Raw genomic sequence first — 25,294 nt, forward strand, 5'->3', positions numbered from 1 at the left:
AGATTTGATTTATGTAGTTAGGTGTGCAGCAGTGTTCCCATTCTACAAAATACTTATGAACCTCTTGAAAACTCTGTTTGTAGCTAAAATCCATGCTCAGCCTCACACTCAACAATTAATATGTGTAACTGTGGTGAAGTCAAGCAGTTTTCTGTATGATCAACCCTTTTTTGTTTTTTAAATTCCATGTGTAAATGAACATGCCTACCAACCTACTAATTCAACTACAAAATACTTCTGAGTGATTCTGTACTTTTTGCAGTATTCTCACTGCTTGCTTCTACTGAGTGAACACTTCATTTATTTTGGTGCACTAACAAAGAAGATAATCTCATGAACAACAGGGAGTGAAAATATACAAAATAAGCCAACGCTTTTGTCTTTAAGTGAGAGATGCTTCTGAAGGTATAAAGCACTGAACTGATCTACGTGATTAGTTCGTGTTTTGAATAAAGTTATCCATCTGGACCCAAAGGAATGTTATACTGTGTTTTATTTTGTGTATTACCATTAATAACAATGTCTGCTGCTGTAGGTTTGTTCAGTTGTCATCTCAGATATGTCTGCAAAGGCTATGTTTGAGCTCTTGATTACACTTGCATCATCAACAAACATTACAGTTTATTGAACCACCATTTGTTTAGTTGAAGTACAAGAGTAAGTCCATTACCTGTCCTTATTATTGTGACAAAGTTCCCATTACCTAATACATGACATTGTGATGCTATTTGTTATCCAAAGTGGTTGCTTATTAGTACTGCTTTGCTGCTTACAATTTTTGACTGGAAAAGAGATATCAAAGACAGTGATGAAGGTTTGTAAAAATGTATATTTCTTGTTATTTGGGTTGCCTTTAGTGTAAACACCTGCCGAGTGTACTCTTTGAGAATAGCTTTAAACGCTTGCATTGCAGGTTGACTCATTTCTTCATTAATTCATTTCAGTGTTTACATTTGCGCATCGTGATCTGACAGGCATTACCAGTTTTTCTCAGTGTTTCCCTCAACTAGGAAACAGTTCATCGAGATACTGATTATGGATGTGCTGTTGTTTCCCTTTGAGCTGGAAAGTAAACAGTCTGTATCATGTTATAGAACTTGAGTTGTCCCACTAACACACTGTTTTACCTGAAGAAATAGTAACAAACTTGATATCAAAATGTGTGTACAAAATTAACTTGATATTTTTCCTCACTTAGCACCTTACCAATTCTGGAGAGTAAAGTACTTTAGTCCTCCGTAGAAGATTCAAAAAATGCAGCTTAAGAATTTAAACATACCTGCAAATTTGCACAAACATTTTGATATGTCAATATTTTTCACTGAACTAATTTCTACCACTAAGGAAACCTTTGTTAACTGATTTCATCATGAAAGGTCTTGCTTTTATACAAGTTACTGTATGATTCAAGCCTTAAATGAGCCCAGATCCACCTACCATACTGTTACTTATCAGCTCAACTGATTAGCCCTGCCCAGTCTGGAACAATGGTACAAAGTGAACATCACATTGCAAATCTGACCAGCAGTCATATCCAAGTCATTGCGTATATTGTGGGCTGATCCCCATGTCTTTTGTCATCTTACTAAACCTGGACTTGGTTTTAAAATCCTGGTGATGTAGATCTCTCTACTAATTGTCTGCTGTGACTCTGGATGTACATGTCGTCCATGACTGCTGACTAGCAGAAGAATCGTCATTTAATTAACATATGCTTTTGAAGGTCACCGGAAGTGTACTACATTGTTCTTACTTCTGCAACTACTGGAAGAAATGAAGATTAAGGTTTAAATTTTCCGTTAGTGTTCAGATAACTTGATTAGGGAAACCATGGAAAATGTAAATCTGTATGGCCAGAAAGCACTTTGAACCACGGTCTTCTCAAAATGTTAGTCTAGTGTTCTATCACTGCACAGACTTGCTCAGTACAACTGCTGGAGGCTATTTTGCACTGATCACTGACAGCTTGTTGTTAATATTAAAAAAATTGTAATGGATTCTCCTCCTAATTACCTTTCAAGCAGTTGCCACTGCCAGCTTCTCCACAAACATTTTTGTGAAAGACTTGTTTAAGCCTTACTTATTTACATGCATGGGAACACCAAATGAAATTGTCATTGTATTATTTGCAAGTATGTATCTTGTTCATGCTCTTCATGCTAGGAATAGCATTGTCAATATCATAAAAATATAGTTTAAAATTAGATTGTCCATGTGCAGTTCATATCAAAATTTTGTACAAGTTTCTCTCCAGTTTTTCACAAATCAAGATTCGTGAAAACAAATAACACTAAACTTACAGACCATTTGAATCCACTTTGTATGGTTTTTGCTTTCTTTGATTTGCCAAAGCAAGGGTTTTTATTGTGTTTCAAACTCTGAACAAATATCCAACCTTAGTTAACTGCCAAGATTACATTTACCTGTTGTCTCATCAGTTGTTTTAACTGAGAGTATCAGTTTTACCAGAAACCCATCTGTTGTTCACACTTTTAGCAAAAATTATATATTTTCCGTATGCTATTTATCTTTACCAAACAGTGTACTTACAGTGCGTGCCAGATCAAAATCTTTACTGTTTATCATAGAGCATTATTATTATTGTTTCTTTCCTTTCTCAGACGTTATGTCTGATTAAAAATGGAAAGTGACTCAGACCTTGATCAAGCGTGACTTCCTTTTAACTGTACGGTATATGTTTCATTGCATTTAGGAACTTTCGGGTAATTGAACATGTATCAATAATTACAGATTTCTGTAGTTGTATATATACGTTTGGATGTAGCTGTTATTGTTATTATTATTATTATTATTATTATTATTATTATTATTATTATTTGTGCTGTCCAAACAGAACAGTTGGGCCTGAACAGCTCTTCGGTGATATTGGCAAGCAAAAATGCATCTGACTGTTCAGAGGATGACCTAGATTGCCCTACATTTTCATGGCATTATGTGAAATGTCCTCCAGAGAATGAGTGTCTAAATAACCACCATACATGTGACAATAAGTCAGAGATATGTGTAGATGCTGTGGAAGGATTTACTTGTGTATGTGGACAAGGATATAAGGAAGAAAGGTATGTTCCATATGTACTTTCAGAGTGTCTCTCTTTATCTCAGCAGCTAATTCTTATACTTTGAATGGGCTTTTAAAAAAGTAAATTATGGATAGAATATTTTTAATTCCAGTAACATTTAATTGATTTGTTATGGTTGTGGCATTGTGGGCTAATGATTCCTCTTTTCATAAAACAAAAAAGTTACAACATTCTAGTTAAAGTAGTGTGCTGCATTATGTTTCAAATGATCTTTATTGTAGTAGTCATGATACAAATAAGTACATGAATGAGTTGGAATTATAGAGGAAATTAGTAAGTATGAGAAAAAAGAATTGAATGAGTGAAAGAGATTGACGAAGGAAGGTGGACGAATGAGTAGTTGAAGAGGAAAGATGGACCAAGGTAGTAGGAGAGAAGAAACAAACAGAACCATTTATACATTTCAAAATGTTTGTGGGCTTCGAAACCCGGCAGAGAGGAAAAGGACTGAAAGTGTGGATGAGGCGTCACACTTTTAAATTTAAAAAAAGTTACAAGACTTTTCTCACAATTAATTTTGTTGCAGATCTACATGTGTACCCGTATGCTCTAAAGGCTGTGTTAGAGGTGTGTGTGTTGAGCCCAATATCTGTCACTGTGACTTTGGTTATGTTGGATCAAACTGCAGCATTCAGTGTCAGTGCAATGGACATTCAAACTGTGCTGGACCAGACAGACTTGATGAATGTATTGAATGTCATAACAATACACAGGTGATGACTGTTCATAATTAAGATTACATCATTGAATCAAATTTGAATTTTTATTAATACTGTTATTTATTTACAGGGACGTCAATGTGAAAAGTGTAAGCCTCTTTATGTTGGTGATCCAACAAATAATGGCCAGTGTGTGCCTTGTTATGAATTCTGCAATGGACATGCCGATATATGCGTTGACGTTAATATGGCGACAAAGGTACATGTATTTCTATTTTATAGTAGTTTAATTTGACCACCAATAGAATGATAATGGTTATTTGCACTTGTTTAAATGAAGGGTCAACTTGAGGACAACAGCTGAGAGAAATGGCTTTAAAAAAGTTCTACTACCAGAATAAGTAACAACATATAATACTTTACAGCACATCATTGTTCATATGGAGAGTATATTTTCTCGAAGGATGTCTCTGTGTTTGAACAAGCAGACTAAGTGGAATATATTTTTGGTTATTATTATGTATTATGGCTGTAATGACACAATGCAATGTAAACTCTGTAAAAATTACAGGAATTTTCAGTATTCAGGGGTATGACAAGAAATATCATTTCAAGCAAAAAAGCTAAGTAAAAATGGGCTGTAAAAATACCTTTAGAGCTATGAGCGCTTGTTCAGTGGAAAAGATGTGTTTCAGAATAGTGAAGATGAGCAAGTAGTCATAGCTCTTAAGATATGCACTTTGGAATACTTTTTTACTGGACATTTTTTCTTGTTTTGGTCCATGCTACCACCTTCAAAATATGATAAGCAAACAGCTTGCAGTAGACGAGATTTGTTTCACTATATAGGAGATAGCTCTTAAGGTACACATTTTAGAGCTCATGTTTAGTAGACTTGTTTGCTTCAAACGATTGTTCCTGTCGTATCCCTGAATATTGACCATTCCTTCTGGGACATCCTGTAGGTACACTTTAGAATAATTTATCTTTTATTTTTTACAATATCATGTAATTGGATAGATAGAAAAAAAACCTACTCACCAAGCAACAGCAGCAGGAGAATACATGCAAAAAGAAGGTTATATTTATGAAATCTTTTGGAGCCAGTGGCTTCTTCTTCCGGCAGAAGGGTTGAAGGGGATGGAAGAGGAATGAAGGAAAAGGGATAGATTTTGGAAAAATCACCCAGAAGAGGGGAGACTTACCATATGGGATGAGAAGGAAAGACAGACTGTAGGGGACAACACCGGACTAGATTTGAAAACCTGATAGTGTAAAGGTGAAGACGACTACAATACGTCCTTGGTTCTCACCACCCACCCAGCCTTAATTTGCATTAATTTCTTCTGTCTCAGCATTTCTTCACAGTAGCTAATCCTTTCTTCATTCCATTTCAGTTTTCTACATCTTTCATTTTCTGACCTGTCTATTTTTCACCATCCCCCTCCCACCTCTGATACGTACAATGCCCTTAGCTTTTCTCTCTTAACTTGTGAACATTGTTTTTACTATGTTGTTACATTATGAGCTTTTGCTTTTAGTTATTTAGTGTTCCCATTGCAACTTATATTAAAAAGATGTGTGTGATTTCATGTTAGTTTCCTTTGTTAGGTGCTAAATGATTTATCATGTTTACTAGAACTCACAACTGGTGACCCTAACATGATTGTGAGCACACAAGAATCACTCCAATCATTATTCCAATTTCAATGTGAGAATTTAAATTTGTTTTTGTTATGAGAAACACACCATTGAATGACACCAGTTGCAGTGAAAATACCACCTTTCTGGCAAAATAAACTTCTGCTGCCAGAATGAATAGCAGTATAATATGGTTTTTACAAGTGGAGTCCAGATTTTTGCCTCAGATATTAACAACGAGATGCAAAGTATCATTACATTTTGGGATTGCTGATAGTAAAATGCAAAGCTAATTTCAGGTTTCATGTGCAATCCACTATCAGCTTCCCCATATGTAAATATGTTTTACCAAAGAACTCGTAGAATCAGAGTCATGCAAAATTAAAAAATTACTAGCCGAAGTAGAACTAGGAGACAAAAATCCAATTACTTTTCTTCAAGAGGTGCATGCTCTTGTCGGAGTGCAAGTAACCAATGATTTTTGTAAGAGCTATATTTCTTCTGTGATTACAACGAGTGTGCATTCTATTCTAGCAGCTAATCAAGATGTAAGTCTTGATGCAGTGGTTGCTACGACTGACAAACTCGTAGAGATTATGACATCCTGTCAGTTTGTATACGGCGTTGAAACTGTTTTGTCTCGATCTCAAGATGGCAGACTTTTCAATCTGGGAAGACAGCTTGTGGAGCTAGCAACCTAGATTCAGAAACTAAGAACTGAGACGCGATAAAGAAGCAGATCAAAATCACTGTGACATGAACTGAAACATCCCCTGTGCTGGTACAAGAGCGCCAATACCATAGTTTGTAGCAGAGGTGGTTGGGGGGTTATGGAGTATTTTTAATATTTTGGAAGACTTGTTAGTAGCCACAAAAAGTTCCATTTCCAACATTGTTAAAAACCTGCATAATACCAACTTTTAAATAATTTTTTTGAAAGAAAAGCACCTGGCTACACTATTTTTTTCCTTTCCTGATAGCTAGAGAGTAATGGTGCACTTGTACTGTTATCATTATAAATTCATATAAATTCAAAGATTATGCAAAGAGAAGCATGCCACAACATTCATTTATTTCTCAACAGTCTGCTAACACTGAGACAGAAAATCAGTACGCTACTCAGTTGGCGTGGCACAGCGTGAGGAGACTGAACCATTTCGCTGTCTGTAATGGATCGCAACACACAGGTTTGATCTTTTGTGGATTCCAGAGCAGATGTTTTTGTATTGCCAGCAGCAGTATTAGAGCACAGAAATATTCAGAAACAGCAACTCTATGCTGTAAACAGTTCTGTAATACAAACATATAGTAAACAACTACTAAACCTCAAAATAAATCTACGGAGATGATTTCCATGGCAATTTCTCCTGGCAGATGTTCACCAGCTAATTATTTGTGTCAATTTCTTGAGGCATTTTGGTCTGTTTCTTGATGTTAAGTCAAAAAACTTACTCAACCAAGAAACTTTAATCACAAGTACAGGCTTTGCAGACATACCTGCTGAAAGTTTAGTGGTTTTTGGTTGATCCACAGGACAAAAATCAAGACTTGCTAAAGATATATCCTAACTTTCTTACAGGAAAACCCAATTACAACTTTCCTGAAGTTAATTTACATTATAGAACCAGAACAACATGATTTCCATGGCTTGCACAAGCCAGCTGCATGTCGCCAAAAAAATTTAACGCAAGCGAAACTTTAATTTCAGGAAATGATCAACCGTGGCATATGTTGTACTCTTAGAAGCTCCTGGCCAAGTCCTCTCCAACTTGGCATGCCTGTGGTGATTATAGAGCTTTAAATGCTGCCACAGTGCGAGGCCACTAACCACTATCCTCATTTACAAGATTTCATCTGCCATCTCTCCATTAGAAAGATACTCTTTAAAACTGACCTTATCCGAGCTTATCATCACATTCCTGTTGCAACAGAAGATTTCCGTAAAACAGCTTTTATTGTACAATTTTGAATTTTCAAATTTTTGAAGATACCATTTGGCCATTCAGTGTGGTACAGGCAAGCCAGAGTTGTATTTATAGCATTTTGAATGATTTGTATTTTGCATATTCCTACAGTGTTTAGATGAAGAACATGTAATTCATCTGCTACAATGTCTTGAACAGCTGGCGAGAAAGAGATATCATTCTAAGGTGATTTCGTGTCGTATCAAGGGATTCCGCCATTAGATGAAAAAGTGAAAATAATCAAGGACTTCCCATGTCGTAAAACAGCAGCAGACCATATAGTGCAGAAATCCAACAATCTTTGTTTAACTTTTGCAAGAACACCTATAGGAAGGAGAATCACCCTGCTACATGGACTGATGAAGTAGACAAGTCATCCAAGAAGTTAATGTCACTCATCTTGCCCACCTTCAACACATCTTCCCTTCATTTTGATAGCTGATGCCTTGGACTATGTTGTGGGTACTTCTTTACATCAGTTGTGAGAAGGAACACTTGAATCACTTGTGTTTTTCTCCAGGTCTCTCTCCAGCACACAAGGTAATTATAGTACCTATGATCACGTGTTGTATCAGCATATTTGGCAATCAAACATTTTCATTATTTTCCAGAAGGCAGAGAATTCACGATATCCACATACCACAAGCCATTGCCATTTACCTTTAAATGGCACCCAGAAATAGCTACACACAGGCAACTGCACCATCTGGAGTTTCTAAGTCACCACAAACATTCACTACCATTGCAGACATCATGTTGCCAGCCAAAATTTCATATGGAAGTTTTGCAAAGGCACAAAGCAGAGATCCAGAACTAGTCCTACTGAAGAATTCAGATTCCTGTACCTTAATGTTTGTAACAATATTGTTACCTGATAGATCACAGCTGCTGTGTAATGTGAGGGTGGTTTGAAAAGGTGTCGGAATCACCACGGGAGGTTAGCACTAGTGCGAGTTGTTCACCTGATATTTGTTGGACTGTTGCCTATAAACACATACCACATCAGTGCTCTTGGAAGGGAGACGTGGTGGTGACATGGCTCTGTTGTTGTTCCCGCGTAGTGATTTGCGAAGAGGGAAAAAATCGAGATTCGAGCAGTGATTAAGTACTTTGTAAAGAAAGGTATGAAAGCAAAGGACATTCATGCCGATTTCCAGAACACACTGAGGGACTCTCCTCCTCCATATTCAACTGTTGCCAAGTGGACAAATGAATTTAAATTTGGTCAGGAGAACTTAGATGATGATCTGTGCAGTGGTCAGCCAAGGTGTGTCACTACTCCAGAAATCATTGCAAAAGTGCACAAAATGGTCATGGAGGATCACCAATTGAAAGTGCATGAAATTGCTCACACGTGCCAGATGTCATCTGAAAGGATATACGACACTTTAACTGAAGAACTGAAAATAAAAAAATTATCTGCAAGATGGGTACCGCGAATCTTGTTGCGTGCCCACACACATGCCATCGCCATGGCAAAATCAAACAAACTAAGGTATGAATTGTTGCTACAACCAGTTTATTCATCTGATATGGCCCCATCAGACTTCCATCTCTTCCCAAAACTGAAAATTTTTCTTAGTGGATGAGGATTCGCTTCAAACAAGGAATTGACAGCCGGAGTTGACAACTAATTTGCCGGCCCGGAGGAAACTCATTTTTGAGATGGGATCAAGCACTGAAACATTAAGTGCATTAATCTTCAAGAAGACTACATTGAAAAATAAAAAAATTTCATTGATTTAAGTACTTTTTTTCTATTCCGTTCTGAGAACGTTTCAAACCACCCTCGTAATACACTCAAGCCATAAGTTCCTCCATCCTACTGCCAACAAGTCTTCCAAACTCTACATGACTTGGCTTGCCCTGGATGCAAGGGAACCTGACTTGATTCGACAACACTTCATTTGGCCTTTATTAAAACAAGATGTAACCCTGTAGGCAAAAGCATGTATTCAATGTCAGTGAGCAATAATTTTGAAACATACAGCCAGTGCGTGTGTAACTTCCAGTGAAGTTGACAATTGTTTCTCACATACCAGTGTTGATCTAGTGGGTCCATTGATTACCTTGACCTCAAGGCTTCACCTGTCTCTAAACACTGAACAGCAGGTTTGCACATTGGCCAGAGGCAGCTCCACTGAAGGGCATCTCTGCGGGAAGTGTTGCCAGCACACTCTTATTATCAAGGATCGCACATTTTGGATTTCCAAAAATCATCACCAGTGACAGAGGGTGGCAGTTTGAGTGCCACTTGTTCACTCATCTCACAAATACCCTAGGTATTCATCACATCAAAACCACTGCTTAACATCCAAAGTCAAATGACAAAGTTGAACTGTGACAGTGCAGCATCAAAGCATAATTAAGAGCCTGACATTCAGATGACTTTTTGACAACTGGCCTACAATGTAATGGGTCTCTGCGCTTATGTGAGTCCAGAATACAGGGCTACTATAAATGATTAATTCATTTTCAGAGTTATATATTTTCCAAAGTTGTTGTTGTGGTCTTCAGTCCTGAGACTGGTTTGATGCAGCTCTCCATGCTACTCCATCCTGTGCGAGCTTCTTCATCTCCCAGTAACTACTGCAACCTACATCCTTCTCTATCTGTGGGGGGGATTTTCCAAAGTATTACATGTAAAAATATACTACCAATGCAGAAATGACCTATGGCATGACAACTAGACTTCCAGGTGATTTCTTTTAACCCTACATCATTGGAGTGTAACATTCCAACTTTCATTTTCAATTTGAAACAGCACTTGCCATCACTTAAATCACTACATGTTCTGTATAATGCTACAGCTTTTATCTTCATCAACCCTGAACTCATGACCTCTTCACAAGTGTTCATAAGACATGACGTACAGAGAAAACCTCTGCAACTTACCTATTACTGACCATATCTGGTACATTCATGCTCTAAAAAACACTTCCTTAGTGAAACAACTTATTGTCAGAAGATCACCTGCAGCAACATACTCAAGCCAGCCTTCTTGCTGAAGAGTATGGACCCCGGATCACCCATATCATCTTCATGTAAAACTTCCAGTCATGAAAACTCCAGGGTGTCATAAACCAATCCAGTGAGGTACACATTGCAGATGTACAGTGCACTTCCTTAAAAAAATACCTCATGGTTATTGCTGCAGTTGTAATACACACATTAAAATGTAAACTGTGTAAAAATATTGATACACATTGAAATAATTGATCTTTTGTTTTTTGTTGTTTGGCATTTCCATTGTTACTAATATCAAAAATATATGTAGACTTCACCTTCAGGAGGCAAAATTCCAAGTACCACCTTTAGACACATTTAGGAGCAAAAGGAAGAAGCCTGTGCCTAGCTTTCAAAATTGTTAGTTCCTTTCCAATTGCCCCCAACATATCCCTTTTCTTTCCTGAAGAAACATAAGTATAATTTCTCCCTCTAATTTTGTTTCTTTTGGCAGTACTTGCAATTTTGCCTCCTGAAGTTAAGTCCTAGCAAATCATTCAGTCTTCCTGTAATTTTATAATTGAGTATTTTGCCAGTTTCAGATTTTATGAATCTTAAAATGCAATTAAAAGTTAATATTTATAAGTTACATCCCTTTTAACGAAAGGAGCATTTAGAAATGCCATAAAATACCTTCATTTCCCATGGTGAATATGATAATGGAATGTTACTCTTAAGTAATTCATCTCAGCAGAGTAAATGACACTAAACATTCCCACAGTATTTCACCCTTGCTGATGAACTGTACTACAGATTTTTGTCTAACATCTGCATATAAAACTAAGACTCAGTATGTAGTTTGTAAATGCATTTGATCCTACTTTCTGAAGTTCTACCTATTCAAATAAAAGCATTGATGAATTTCATAGATATTGCAAGTGGATATTTGGTTGATCAAATTATCAAAACATGGTTAAATGTCTTCCCAAGACTTACCAGAAGAGGAGATGCACAATATCACACACTCTGCATATTCTTCACTAGCACCTACATGTGTTCATGTTGAATATTTGTAGGAATATAGCAGGTGCTTCCACCAAGATGTTGGTGAACTTTAAAAGTGGTGCCAAGGGAAATACAGTGGAAATTGACAAGGGAATGTGACCTAACACAACATGCTAAAGGAAGCATGGAAGAAAATCACGCATTTCACCAAAAGTTGAGTTTTCATTTAATTCAAAGTAGTCTCCTTATTTAATTCATTACTTGGCTTAAAGCCACCTCCAGTCCCTCTGAGTCACTTTTTTTGTGGTTTTACTAATATCACTTGAGTGAAATGCTAGGAAGGCACCTAAAAAAAGGCCATGTCACATTTTCTTCCAGACATTTCCTCTTTACTTGTTGGTAAAATTTATCAGCAGTCATATAGAGAAAAAAAATGAGATTCATATCAGTTAGAAGAACAAGCTGGCTGTAGAAGTAGATATTAAACATTGCACCATTTCCAAAAGAAACAAAATTAGAACAGAGCAATGAGTATGAATTTTCACTTTGTCAGGGGAACATGGATTTTGAGAACTTCTGGCTTAATACTGACAGTCTAGAGAAACTAGGCACTGGTCTGACCTGTATGAATATTTTTGTAGCATACACATGTTAATACACTCCTGGAAATGGAAAAAAGAACACATTGACACCGGTGTGTCAGACCCACCATACTTGCTCCGGACACTGCGAGAGGGCTGTACAAGCAATGATCACACGCACGGCACAGCGGACACACCAGGAACCGCGGTGTTGGCCGTCGAATGGCGCTAGCTGCGCAGCATTTGTGCACCGCCGCCGTCAGTGTCAGCCAGTTTGCCGTGGCATACGGAGCTCCATCGCAGTCTTGAACACTGGTAGCATGCCGCGACAGCGTGGACGTGAACCGTATGTGCAGTTGACGGACTTTTAGCGAGGGCGTATAGTGGGCATGCGGGAGGCCGGATGGACGTACCGCCGAATTGCTCAACACGTGGGGCGTGAGGTCTCCACAGTACATCGATGTTGTCGCCAGTGGTCGGCGGAAGGTGCACGTGCCCGTCGATCTGGGACCGGACCGCAGCGACGCACGGATGCACGCCAAGACCGTAGGATCCTACGCAGTGCCGTAGGGGACCGCACCGCCACTTCCCAGCAAATTAGGGACACTGTTGCTCCTGGGGTATCGGCGAGGACCATTCGCAACCGTCTCCATGAAGCTGGGCTACGGTCCCGCACACCGTTAGGCCGTCTTCCGCTCACGCCCCAACATCGTGCAGCCCGCCTCCAGTGGTGTCGCGACAGGCGTGAATGGAGGGACGAATGGAGACGTGTCGTCTTCAGCGATGAGAGTCGCTTCTGCCTTGGTGCCAATGATGGTCGTATGCGTGTTTGGCGCCGTGCAGGTGAGCGCCACAATCAGGAGTGCATACGACCGAGGCACACAGGGCCAACACCCGGCATCATGGAGTGGGGAGCGATCTCCTACACTGGCCGTACACCACTGGTGATCGTCGAGGGGGACACTGAATAGTGCACGGTACATCCAAACCGTCATGGAACCCATCGTTCTACCATTCCTAGACCGGCAAGGGAACTTGCTGTTCCAACAGGACAATGCACGTCCGCATGTATCCCGTGCCACCCAACGTGCTCTAGAAGGTGTAAGTCAACTGCCCTGGCCAGCAAGATCTCCGGATCTGTCCCCCATTGAGCATGTTTGGGACTGGATGAAGCGTCGTCTTACGCGGTCTGCACGTCCAGCACGAACGCTGGTCCAACTGAGGCGCCAGGTGGAAATGGCATGGCAAGCCGTTCCACAGGACTACATCCAGCATCTCTACGATCGTCTCCATGGGAGAATAGCAGCCTGCATTGCTGCGAAAGGTGGATATACACTGTACTAGTGCCGACATTGTGCATGCTCTGTTGCCTGTGTCTATGTGCCTGTGGTTCTGTCAGTGTGGTCATGTGATGTATCTGACCCCAGGAGTGTGTCAATAAAGTTTCCCCTTCCTGGGACAATGAATTCACGGTGTTCTTATTTCAATTTCCAGGAGTGTACTACATTTGCCATTAGACATTTCAGGCTGGAGAAAAATTTGGAATTGTAAGTGTGGTAGGCAAATGAGTGCGTATCACTTAAGAGGGTTGGGTTGATTTGGGGAGGACACCAAACTGCAAGGTCATCAGTCTCATCGGATAGGGATGGATAGGGCAGCAAGTCTGCCATGCCCTTTCAAAGGAACCATCCTGGCATTTGCCTGAAGTGATTTTGGAAAATCATGGAAAACCTAAATCAGGATGGCTGGACACAGGATTGAACTGTTGTCCTCCTGAATGGGAGTCCAGTTGGCTAACCACTGCGCCACCTCACTCTGTATCACTTAAGACTATCCTCAGTGCTCTTAGAGGAGATTTTGAGATGTTAGAACTGGGAAAACGAAGAATGTGTTCATGCTATTAGAACACACAAGAAGCACCTTTGTTTTGTTTTTAATTGCAATAACTGTACTCCTTGCCTCTAGTGCTGATAAAATTGAACGATGTGTGACAGAACTAACAGAGAAAGTGTGGGACTGAAGTATAGGTGGATGGAATATACAGGAAGTGAATATAGGGTAAATGGAATGCGGAAGATCTTTTCCCTATTCCAAGAGAGAGAGAGACAAGAAACATGACAACTTAACAGGGTAGGTAAATGACATAAGGAAACATATAGGAGCAATGTAATAGCATATAGCTGAATACTGCAATGGATGTAAAGGTCCAGAGGGCACCTGGGTCAAGCAACAGATGTCAGATGGATGATGATGATGATGGTGATGATAACAGCCATGTACATTGATGAAGTGTACCTGTTGGGTTAGGTACACACTTCTTTTGGAATTCATAATTTGGTTCTGTTCACTAGAGAAGTTCATAATAATACATAGTGACTTTTTATGCACTAACTGAACAGTAATTTTTTTATTTGTTCTTTTAATAATTTTACATGCAAAATTGATTAACATTTTGTACAATGAATAATGTGATATACCAAAAGACATTTGATCATATAGAAGACACTAGATAACATTACAAGCTGATATAATAATTGCTTCATACATATGACAAGATAGTTTATATTATATGGGAACAGTAGGTTGGTATACTGTGTGTTTATTTGTACTATCTGTTGTACTTGATTGTTGGCAGTTTCTTAATGTGTGTCTCATTCTACTTTTTTAACAGAATTTTGTGACAGCTTGTGTACGAAATTAGTAACTCAGGCAGGTTTTACATTCTTATTTCAATGCTGACTGTGCCTTACAGTAAAGGGCCATTGCAATTGTTTCCAGTGACATTACAGTTCTGTTAGAGATGGTAACTGACTTGGAAGACTAGTTGAACTGTTTGGGTAGTATCTTGAAAAGATAAACATCCACAAAAGTAAAACTGTGGTAATGAAATGTAACCTAATCAAATCAGGTGATGCTAAGGGTGTTAGATTAGGAAGTGAGACACTAAAAGTAGTTGCCAATTTTTTTATTTATGTACCAAAATAACTGATGATGGCCAAAATAGAGTGGACGTAAAATGCAGTGTGTCAATAGCAAGAAGAGAGTTTCTGGAAAAGAGAAATTTGTTTACATTGAATATAAATTTTAAATGTTAGGATGTCTTTCTGGAAGATATTTATCTGGAATGTAGCCTTGTATTGAAGTCAAATGTGGATGCTGAATAGTTCAAACAAGACGAGAATAGAAGCCTTTAGTATGTGGTACTAAAGAAGAAAATGTGCAGACCACATAATGAATGTGGAGTTGCAGAATCAAATTACAGAGAAAAGAAATTTATGGCTCAACTCTGCTAAAGGAAGGGAACAGTTGGCAGGACACATTCTGCAGCATCAAGAAGTAGTCAGTTTGGAGACCAGGTATTGATTACAGTAAGCAGATTTTAGTGGATGTATGTTATAGTAGTCGTGTAGAGATGAAGAGGCTTGCACAAGATAGACTAACATGGAGGTCTGCAGCAAACTAATCTTCACACTGAATACCACAACAAATGATTGCATACTCTTACTTGGACTTTGTGGCTTCAAATTTTTAAATTATGCAACTAGTTTTATAGTGATTGAAAATAAGTAATTCACTGTATGCTCAGTAATATGAAAGAAAAAATGCATCCATAAGTGAAGATTTAAAACACTCTTTACAAATATGGTACTAGTTAAGTATAAAAATAGCAGAATTGTGCAAGTACAACAATATGGAAAGGACAGTTTGCTACTCACAAAATTAGTTAAACTTTTGAACAAAGTTCTTCTTTCCAAGTGGAGAACACACACACACACACACACACACACACACACACACACACACACACACATACACACACGGCCACTGTCTGTGGGTGCTAAGACTGGACTGTGACCGCTTCTGACTTTAGCAAAAACCTAGCTGGGTTGGCTAGTAGGCGTAAGGAGGAGGTATGGGGTGGGGACAGAGAGAGATAGCAGGGTACGGGTGGGGGAAGGTGCTAGTGCTGTCTGTGAGAATGTGGAGAGATGTGATTGGGACAGGAGAGGATTGCTAGGTGCAGCTGTGGGAGGTTTTGCTAGACAGAGGAGGGGGAGGGACGAAAGAGGGAAGGAAAAAGAGAGAGGGGAGAAGTTGAAAAGGGGAAAGAACTGTGTAGGTGCATTGGCGGGATAGAAGTGGGATGTAGTCGTGGAGTGGCACCAGTGAAAGGAATAAGTAGATGGAGGAAGGGACTAGTGAAGATTGAGGCCAGGGAGGTTACAGGAATGAGGTATATATAGTAGGAAGAGTTCCCACCTGCACAATTCAGAAAGCTGGTTGTGGTGGCAAGAGTCTAGGTGGTACAGACTGTGAAGCAGTCATTAAAATGAGATACAACTTGTTGGGCGGCATGTTTAGCAGCTTAACATGCTGCCAAACAGCTTGTTGGTTGTCATGCACATGTAGAATGCGGCACATTGGTTGCAGCACAGTTGGTAAGTATATGAACATTGTTGTGCAATGTGCTTGTCTGTGACTCAGTGCCTCCTCTATGTGGTGAGTGGCAATCTGCCCTTTCAGTGTTGTTACATCATCATTCATTGTTTGAGAATTGTAAAAATGTTACACATTACAACAGTTGCCTTGAATGTATTTAATTTGGTTGATTTGGGTATATGCCATTCAAAGACATACAGAAAATTGTAAATAAGAGTTATCACCAACAGCTATTATTCTGTTACGAGCCCCGTCTATGCAGCTTCACTTGCGTATACTTTGACACGTATAATGCATACATCTCCTCTTCCCTCCCTCTCTGTGCCCACCTCTTCCTCCCTCCTCTCTCATTATCCATCTCCTCTCCTCCCCCCCCCCCCCCTCTCTCTCTGCTCTGCTCAAATGTACCCATCTGCACATATAGCTCCTTCAAGGCATGCCGATACTATCCACGCGATATGCCACCTCCCCTCTGTCCATCCCCTCCTTCCTGCTGTCTCTGCCATCTCATCTTCCTCCCTCTCCCTATCCATGCCTCCAGCCCCCTCTCTTTCCCTCCCCCCTCTCTTACTATCCATCTCCTCCTGCCTCCCTTTCTGTGTCCACCCCTCATGGCCCCTCTCCCTGTCCATATATTCTTTTTTCCATCTCATATTTCCCCCAGCTGTGTCCATCTGCACATCTGTTGCCCTTGAAAAACAATTCAGTGAAGCAGGCCAATAGTACTCCCACAACATGCCTATCCTGCATGGAGCCCCTACAAGTCTGGGGCTAGAAAACTGTGGTGCCCCCCCCCCCCCCCCCCCACCCACCCCTTGACATATAAAAGTGCTATGCAAAGCAGGTTGATATGGCAGACCAATACTATTCTCACACAACACACTTGCCATGCAGGGCACCCTGCTGCAAGGACTAAAAAAACACTTTTTTGCTTTTATGTTCACTCCTATTGGAGCTAGGAGGTGTAAACACCACAGTGCTGATACTTGTGAATGTTTTCTGTTTGTGTGACAGATTTGGTTAAGTTGATTCAGAGGTTTAGGATGAGATCCTGGACAATGCTGACAAGCTAGAATGTTATGACCAGCTACCTAATAGCCCGTATGTCCACCTTTGGCACAATTAACAGTGGCAACGCATTATGGCAAATAAGTAGTGAGGCCTTGGTAGCTCACTGGAGGGAGTTGGCACCACATCTGCACACACAAGTCACCTATTTCCTGTAAAATCTAGCGAGAGGGGCAATGAGCTGTGACATCAAATTCAATAACAGCCCAGATGTGCTCGATCTGGCGAGCTATGGGGTCAGCACGTCAACTGAACTCACCACTGTGTTCCTCAAACCACTCAGTCACACTCCTGGCCTTTTGATGTGGTGCATTGCCTTGTTAAAAAATGCCACTTCCATTGAGAAACATGATTGTCACGAACGTGTGTAGGTGGTCTACAACCAGTGTGTAATACTCCTGGGCCATCATGTTGCCTGCATGAGCTCCACTGGACCCATGGATGCCCACGTCAATGTTACCCAAAGCATAATGGAGCCGCCACGAGGTTGTCTCCATCCTGCAGTATAGGTGTCAGGGAGCTGGCAGATTTGCGCCCTCCCATCAGCATGATGAAGAAATTATCGGGATGCATCAGACCATAAAATGCCCTGCCATTTTCCCAGTGTTCAGTGCTGGTGATCGTGCAGCCATTTCAGTTGTAGTTGCCGATGTTGTGGTGTTAACATTGGCATATGTGTGGGTCTTTGGCTGTAGGGAGCGCATTGTTAGGAGTGTTTCATGCACTCTGTGTTCGTACGCAGTTGTACACATATCAGCATTAAAGTCTGATGTTAGTTCTGCCACAATTTACCGTCTGTCCTGTTTTACCAGTCTGCCCAGCCTACGATTTCCGAAATCTTTAATGAGGGGTGACCGTCCAACCCCTTGATGTCTGCACATGGTTTCACCTTGGTTTCACAATGTGTTGAAGAGACTCACCACAGCACTCCTTGAAAACCCAACAAATTGTGCAGTTTCTGAAATAATCCTGTTGAGTCTCCAGGCCATCACAATCTGCCCTCGGTCAAACTCAAATAGATTGTGCTGTAACATTCCCTAGGCCGATGTACTACCTTGTAACATCCCCTCTGTGGAATGACAAACCCTAACCTATAACGTGCTGTACCTCTTGGACTGTCTGGTACAGTAAGCGGTAGATTTACAGGGGTGTGTAGCAGGTCCTCTTTGTGACTTACCTGCATGGTGGCTGTGTAGTCAGCCTCTGCACTTGCTCGACCTGTAACCTTACCTGCCCTTACCTTCAGTTCAGCAGCTCGTATGTTATTTGGCACCCTGTGGATTCTGGCCTTCGTAAATACATAGAACTAAGGGTTTGGAGAGTAATTCTGCTACTACTAAACAATGCAACTCACCTCTGATAAAAGCAGTTATATTAGTACCAAAATCCTCTGACACAATTTATTACAAACAAGTTGCAAAATCGTAGTTTGCACGCCAGAATCCAGCCGGATAGTGGTCAGACAGATATGCACCTCTAAATGGGTTTAAGACCACTGTCGGATACCGATTGCATTTTGTTTTCATCTCAATCAGGCTAATCCCAATTGTGATTGTATTAATATAAATCACTCAGTAGCCAAGCAGGTCTTTTAGTGCACAAGGCCAGGAATTTGTATTACCGGATGCCACGGAACTCAGTATTTACTTACGCTTGATACCCCACATACAAATAAGCATGATCATAACCAGTTGGCCATAATCATCATAATCAGAAAACAAAAACAGAACTTGCAACAGCAGGAGCGAGCTCAGCATCTGACTTACCATGTTCAATGACTGTCGTGTTGTTGCATGCAGTAAGCTTTGCACAGTTAACTATTGGCGTCTATACTCCAGTAATTGTCACATATTAAGATAAACGTTCCTTCACAATCAGCATAACGTCACCTACTACATGAACATTACTTTGTCACGGTCTTAAGCAGATTAAGCCACAAAGCAAAGCTTAGTTGGTAATCTTGTGAATGCGCAGCTGCCTTCCATCCGTACTGCTCCCTGGTCTAACCACTAGTCCTCCACAATGGCGAGCTGTGCACTCCTTCTCCCCCAATAAACTGCTTGTGATATCAGCCACCATCTCTGCCCTTAAAGTAGACACATTCTACTTTATACATTTCCTATTGCTTTCTACGCAAATACACTTTTGAATTTCACTCTTCTGCAAATTTTACTCTGGCCCTCTGCTCTAATTTAAAGTTTTTACCAACGAACCGCTTTTTTACCCTTTAGCAGCCTCTGGTCAGACCAGCTCACCTTCGCCATCCCCAAGATGCTGTGTCATATTTCTAAGCTACACATGGCTTTGCTGTGTCCTTCCACCTTCACTTTCTTGCAAGTCACCGTGCTGGCCTACCACGCCCGACTCGGCTCTTATCGTAAGCCTTCGGCACGCTACCTCTGTTTTGGCTATCTGTCTGTCTGCCATTCCGCTGCATTCTAATCGGCGCTCAATTAAAAAAAAGCTCAAAACTATTGCCTATTTGAAGCATGGTCGTTTGTGTATACAGCACATTGCCACGTTTCACCTTGCCTCCATTGTTTGTGTGAAATAAGCTTGCCTTTTTCAGAAACAATACATAGATATGTTATCTCTGTAATGCTTTAAATTATGCCTTTAGGATTAGCCAATTTCAATCTTTCACTCGTTTGTTTCTCATTAGTTATACCTTTAATCTGCCTTTTCGATGATTAAGCTTAATACTACTGATTCTCATTTCTCCTTCCAACACACCAGTTTCCATCCCACTTAATACTATTGTCACTTAAATACTGGACACCAATAACTTTCTTAATAGATCCTACAAAGACAGTAACTTTGCACTATGACTACATTTCACCTCTCCAGTTTCTACTTACTGTCTTTGGTTTCCTATCACACCAACTGTGAACTTACAAACCTACTGATTTGAGGCCTTGGAGTCATTCACGCCACCTCTTACTCTTCTTTTTCTCTTTGCTTATATTTGTTACTTTATCTTACATAATACCCCTTTATTCACAATCTTCACAATGGCATATTACTTTTGTATGTCTACCAGAATCACACTTTCCGCTACTCTCTTGTGGTCTTAAATTTTTCAATCACTTTAATATACCTAATATATGTATAAGACTATTCTAATGTATATCTGGTGCTAATGGCTGCTCAGTCCATTCCACACCTCTTACGGGACTCTCCTTTCCATCTTACAGCTACATCATAGCGTCTTGCTTCCTTAACTACTACTACAGAAAACTTAAATGTGACGCTTCTTTAATAGTTAGTGCCTTCTATGGGCTTTGATCATTATTCCTCATTTTTGCTCTCTACTTTCAGTTTGTCTCACATTCCAGCAGTGCCTCGCATATAGTACTAGACTCCATCTTCCTTCATCCTAAAAATTAAACCTTTTCTTTAACTTGAAATACCCCTTTACTGCGCGTAATTCTGTTACTTTGCATTTCCACATCTACTTCTCTCAACTAGGACTATTGTCCTCCCTCCTTTTACACCCTTGTGAAGAATTTTGATGGATAAATGATTAGTAGAAGAAAGAAAGAATTGCTTCAGACTGCTGAGGTGTGCACAGTCGCAAACTGTGAAGTCTCTCCAAGACTGAGAAACTCCCACTGCTTAATTATCACTCTCTCGACTCATGTACCTCTTCAATTCTATTACATTCCTCAGTTCAAAAACTCGATTGGAACCAGGATAGACAAATCGATAGGCATTAATATGTGGTGAACTCTCCACTAAAAATGGGCCATGATACCCTAGCAGAAATTTCTTTATCTCTGGGGACACCTTTTTCGATCGCTCTTTGGTCTTAACTAGTACCAAATCCCCTGGTTTTAACACAGTTGCCTGAGCCCTAGCACCATGTCTTTTCTTTCTTTCAGCTGCCCGTAAACACATTCTATCTCTGGCCAACTTTTCTATTTCACCTTTAGTTAGTACTCTGCTCACTGGAAAAACTACTTCACCCCCAGTAACATTTGTTTGTTTATGCCCAAACATTAATTCACAGGGCGCAAAGCCTGTTGCTTCATGCCATACATTATTGATTATATCTTCCAAATTTACAATAAAGTTTACCTAAGTTTTGTTTCTTCTGTGACAATAAGTACTACGAAACCTGTTCAACTCCGTCATGACCGCCTCACCGGGATTCCCTTCAAGGAAATATGGTGAAATTCTGACATTTCTCAGTCCATATCGCTTCAACATTTCTGTAAACTTGTGGGTTGTAAACTGAGGACCATTGTCTGACGATAAAGCATCTGGCTTCCCCACCTGCACAAAATAATCTTTCTCCACTTTTTCAGTCAATATCCTGGCATTCGCCCTCCAGATTGGGTAAAACTTTACATGTTTCGCAAACACATCTAACACTACAAAAATGTAGGTACAACCACCCCTGGATACTGGGAGAGGTCCAAGCAAGTCCACGGGAATCAGTTCTCAAGGTCCTTCTGCTTGCACATTCTGTTGCAAACTTTGAATGGGAACCTTAACTACTCTCACCTTTTGACATTGATCACAAGCTTGGACTCATCTCTGCACCCTTCACCACATTCTCAAATATTACCACTTCCTGTAACTTTGCAATGCACTTTCGTGCCCCATAATGTCTGTAACTTTCGTGCACTAGGTCTGTTAAGTCATCTACATATTGCTGCAGAAAACAGAGTTTCTACTCCTCCTAATCCTCTCTCCTCCTTTTAAACAACACCCCCTGATGAGTTTAAAAAAATATACTTTTCCTGTTGCTTTCTGTGCAAATACACTTTTGATTTTCATTCTTCTGCAAATTTTACTCTGACCCCTCTGCTCTAGTTTACAAGTTTAAAAACGAACTACTTTTTTACCCTTCAGCAGCCTCTTGTCGGACCAGACCACCTTCTCCATCCCCAAGGGGTGCCCGCCTGTGGATGCTGTGTCATATTTCTAAGCTACACATGACTTTGCTGTGTCCTTCCGCCTTCATGTTCTTGCAAGTCATCGTGCTGGCCTACCGTGTCCGACTCGGGTCTGATCGTAACCCTTCGGCATGTTACCTCCGGCATGGTCATTCGTGCACGGCACATTGCCACTTCTCAGTGCGCCTTCCCCATTCTATACATGGATAACAGACTCACTGATATTAAGTGCACCGTGTGTGTGTCTGACTAGCAGTCATTCATCACCAGGTGAGGCTCTTATTGCCTGGCCAGATGTATATCAATAGTAGGTCAGTGGTCATAACGTTTTGCTGATCATTATATGTGCTGCTTTATGTATACAGTATATATAGATAGATTTAAGGTATTTGGAGGGTACATAAGCATATAATCACAGATTGGTGAAGAAAATCGAAATGTGAACTTCTTTAATTGTTCAAAATGAGGAGACAGAATGGTTTTCAGTAGACAACAAATTAGTATTACCATATTAGCCAGATTGCCACTTGAAAGAGATAATGTAAGCTTATTGTATCGCATTTTCTAAGTATGATGCGGGTTCTATGTGTAGCAGGATAGATAGTGGAACTGATTTCTGCTATCTCACTTTTAAATCATTTGCCTGGCATGTCACAGCTCTTGTGTCAGTTTCCTACATTTTTTAGTGAGTACAGTCCTCTGTTGTTGCCACAGTGACAACATTATTTGTGAACCATGTCAGTTTTCTTCATATCACTATCACTTCAAAGTGAGATTTTAACCTTGTAAAATCGAAAGTATTTCTGGAGGTTGTCAGCATGCTAACATTTACATTTGTCACACATTTAATAGATATTAAATTATGTAGGTTGTTATTGCATAGAAAGATTTCAGATATGGATTTAACTCCCCATTGATGACAAATCCAATGCTTTAAACACAGTGCAACATTGCTTGGCCAGTCTATTAGAGACTGCCACCACTTTTATGCATTTATTGTCTCCAAAGACATGTAGTGCTCAGATGTACTGGCTGTCCTCTTTGATGCTGTGGGGCTAGTACCAACTGTACTGACACTTTAGGCAGAGCCTTGTTGAATCTGAAAAGTGAAGCAGAAACAAATGGCTTGAGTCACCATCAATATTGAAATGCTCAGTCTTATGCAGGACTTTGCCAGATATTCAACTGAATATACTCTAGATCAGTTGTTCCAAAACTTCCTGGGACCATTACCCTGACCCATCCCCCACCATTATCATTAGTGTCTAATTAAACTTTAGAATGAAAACAATTTTCCGTAACACTTTGTTAAATGATATTTAGATTTTATGGGTGTTTTATTATAGTACAATCTAATGAGTCAGAGAGAGAGAGAGTTGCTTAATTCTAATAGCATTTTTTATAGTATGATGACACAATTTTCAGTGCATCACCCCATTGTCCTCCTACCTACAACTGCTTCACAGAAGAAATAACTATCCACGTTGAGGATGGACACTTGTTGCAAAACATGGTTCCATTTCTCTCCCTACATCCTGTACCATATTTGAAATCAATGAAATTAGAACGTGTTCACAGTACTTAGGCCTTCAGCTGTTGAGCTGTGATCTTACTCATCTGGCTGTAAATCCCAAATACAATTATGATAAATTTGCACAAACATCATCTTGGTTTTGAAGCAATTATAAATTTACTAGTTGTTGAAACTACACTCATGCTCATAAATTAAGGATCATTACAGAATGTGGTGCCACACAACATGGCACTACATAAAACTGGTGCTCATTGCATAAGCACATAGGGAACACACACAACACAGATCTGTAAGGCCACGGTATTGGTGATAAGTTGAGAAAACCATCCCAAAACACATTTACTACAAAACTCCACTGTTTCCTGTGTGTACCCTGACATCAGTATGGGATATGATCACCATGCACACGTACACAGGCCTCACAACGGGTTGGCATACTCTGGATCAGGTGGTCGAGCAGCTGCTGGGGTATAGCCTCCCATTCTTGCACCAGTGCCTGTCGGAGCTCCAGAAGTGTCATAGAGGTTTGAAGACCCAAAAGAATCCCAGAAGTGCTCGATGGGGTTTAGGTCTGGAGAACAAGCAGGCCACTCCATTCACCTGATATCTTCTGTTTCAAGGTACTCCTCCCCGATGGCAGCTCGGTGGAGCTGTGCATTATCATCCATCATGAGGAAAGTTGGATCCACTGCATCCCTGAAAAGGCGGACACACTGGTGCAAAATGACATCCAGATACACCTGACTTGTTACAGTTCCTCTGTCAAAGACATGCAGGGGTGTACATGCTCCAGTCATAATACCACCCCACACTATCAAACCATGACCTCCATACAGGTCCCTTTCAAGGACATTAAGGGGTTGGTATCTGGTTCCTGGTTCACACCAGATGAAAACCCAGCGAGAATCACTCTTCAGACTATACATGGACTCGTCCGTGAACATAACCTGGGACCACTGTTCCAATGACCATGTACTGTGTTCTCGACACCAAGCTTTACGGGCTCTCCTGTGACCAGGAATCAGTGGAATGCACCTTGCAGATCTCCGGGCAATTAAACCATGTCTGTTCAGTCATCTGTAGACTGTGTATCTGGAGACAACTGTTCCAGTGGTTGCGGTAAGGTCGCGAGCAAGGCTACCTGCAGTATTACGTGGCTGTCTGTGGGCACTGATGGTGAAATATCAGTCTTCTTCTGGTGTTGTACACTGTGGATGTCCCGTCCCGTACTGTAGTGCCTGAACATGTTTCCTGTCTGCTGGAATCTTTGCCATAATCTTGAGATCACACTATGTGGCACACGGAGTGCCCGTGCTACAACCTGCTGTGTTTGACCAGCCTCCAGTCACCCTCGTATTCTACCCCTCAAAACGTCATCAATATGTGTTCTGTGAGCCATTTTCAACACACAGTAACCATTAGCTCGTATGAAAACATCTGCACACTTACTCGCT

General features: G+C 40.5%; 1 protein-coding gene across 1 annotated transcript in view; it reads left to right on the forward strand.

The window, feature by feature from the left end:
- The window catches only part of LOC124799322 (multiple epidermal growth factor-like domains protein 8), a 380,153-nt gene that overhangs the window by 325,727 nt on the left and 29,132 nt on the right, over positions 1 to 25,294 (forward strand). Inside the window, exons 34-36 of the mRNA XM_047262911.1 lie at positions 2,855 to 3,080; positions 3,628 to 3,814; positions 3,891 to 4,019. Of these exons, the coding sequence (XP_047118867.1) occupies positions 2,855 to 3,080; positions 3,628 to 3,814; positions 3,891 to 4,019 (542 nt within the window). The remainder of the gene's footprint in view (positions 1 to 2,854; positions 3,081 to 3,627; positions 3,815 to 3,890; positions 4,020 to 25,294) is intronic.

The sequence above is a fragment of the Schistocerca piceifrons genome, chromosome 5, assembly GCF_021461385.2.
Source record: "Schistocerca piceifrons isolate TAMUIC-IGC-003096 chromosome 5, iqSchPice1.1, whole genome shotgun sequence".
Classification (NCBI taxonomy): Eukaryota; Metazoa; Arthropoda; class Insecta; order Orthoptera; family Acrididae; genus Schistocerca; species Schistocerca piceifrons.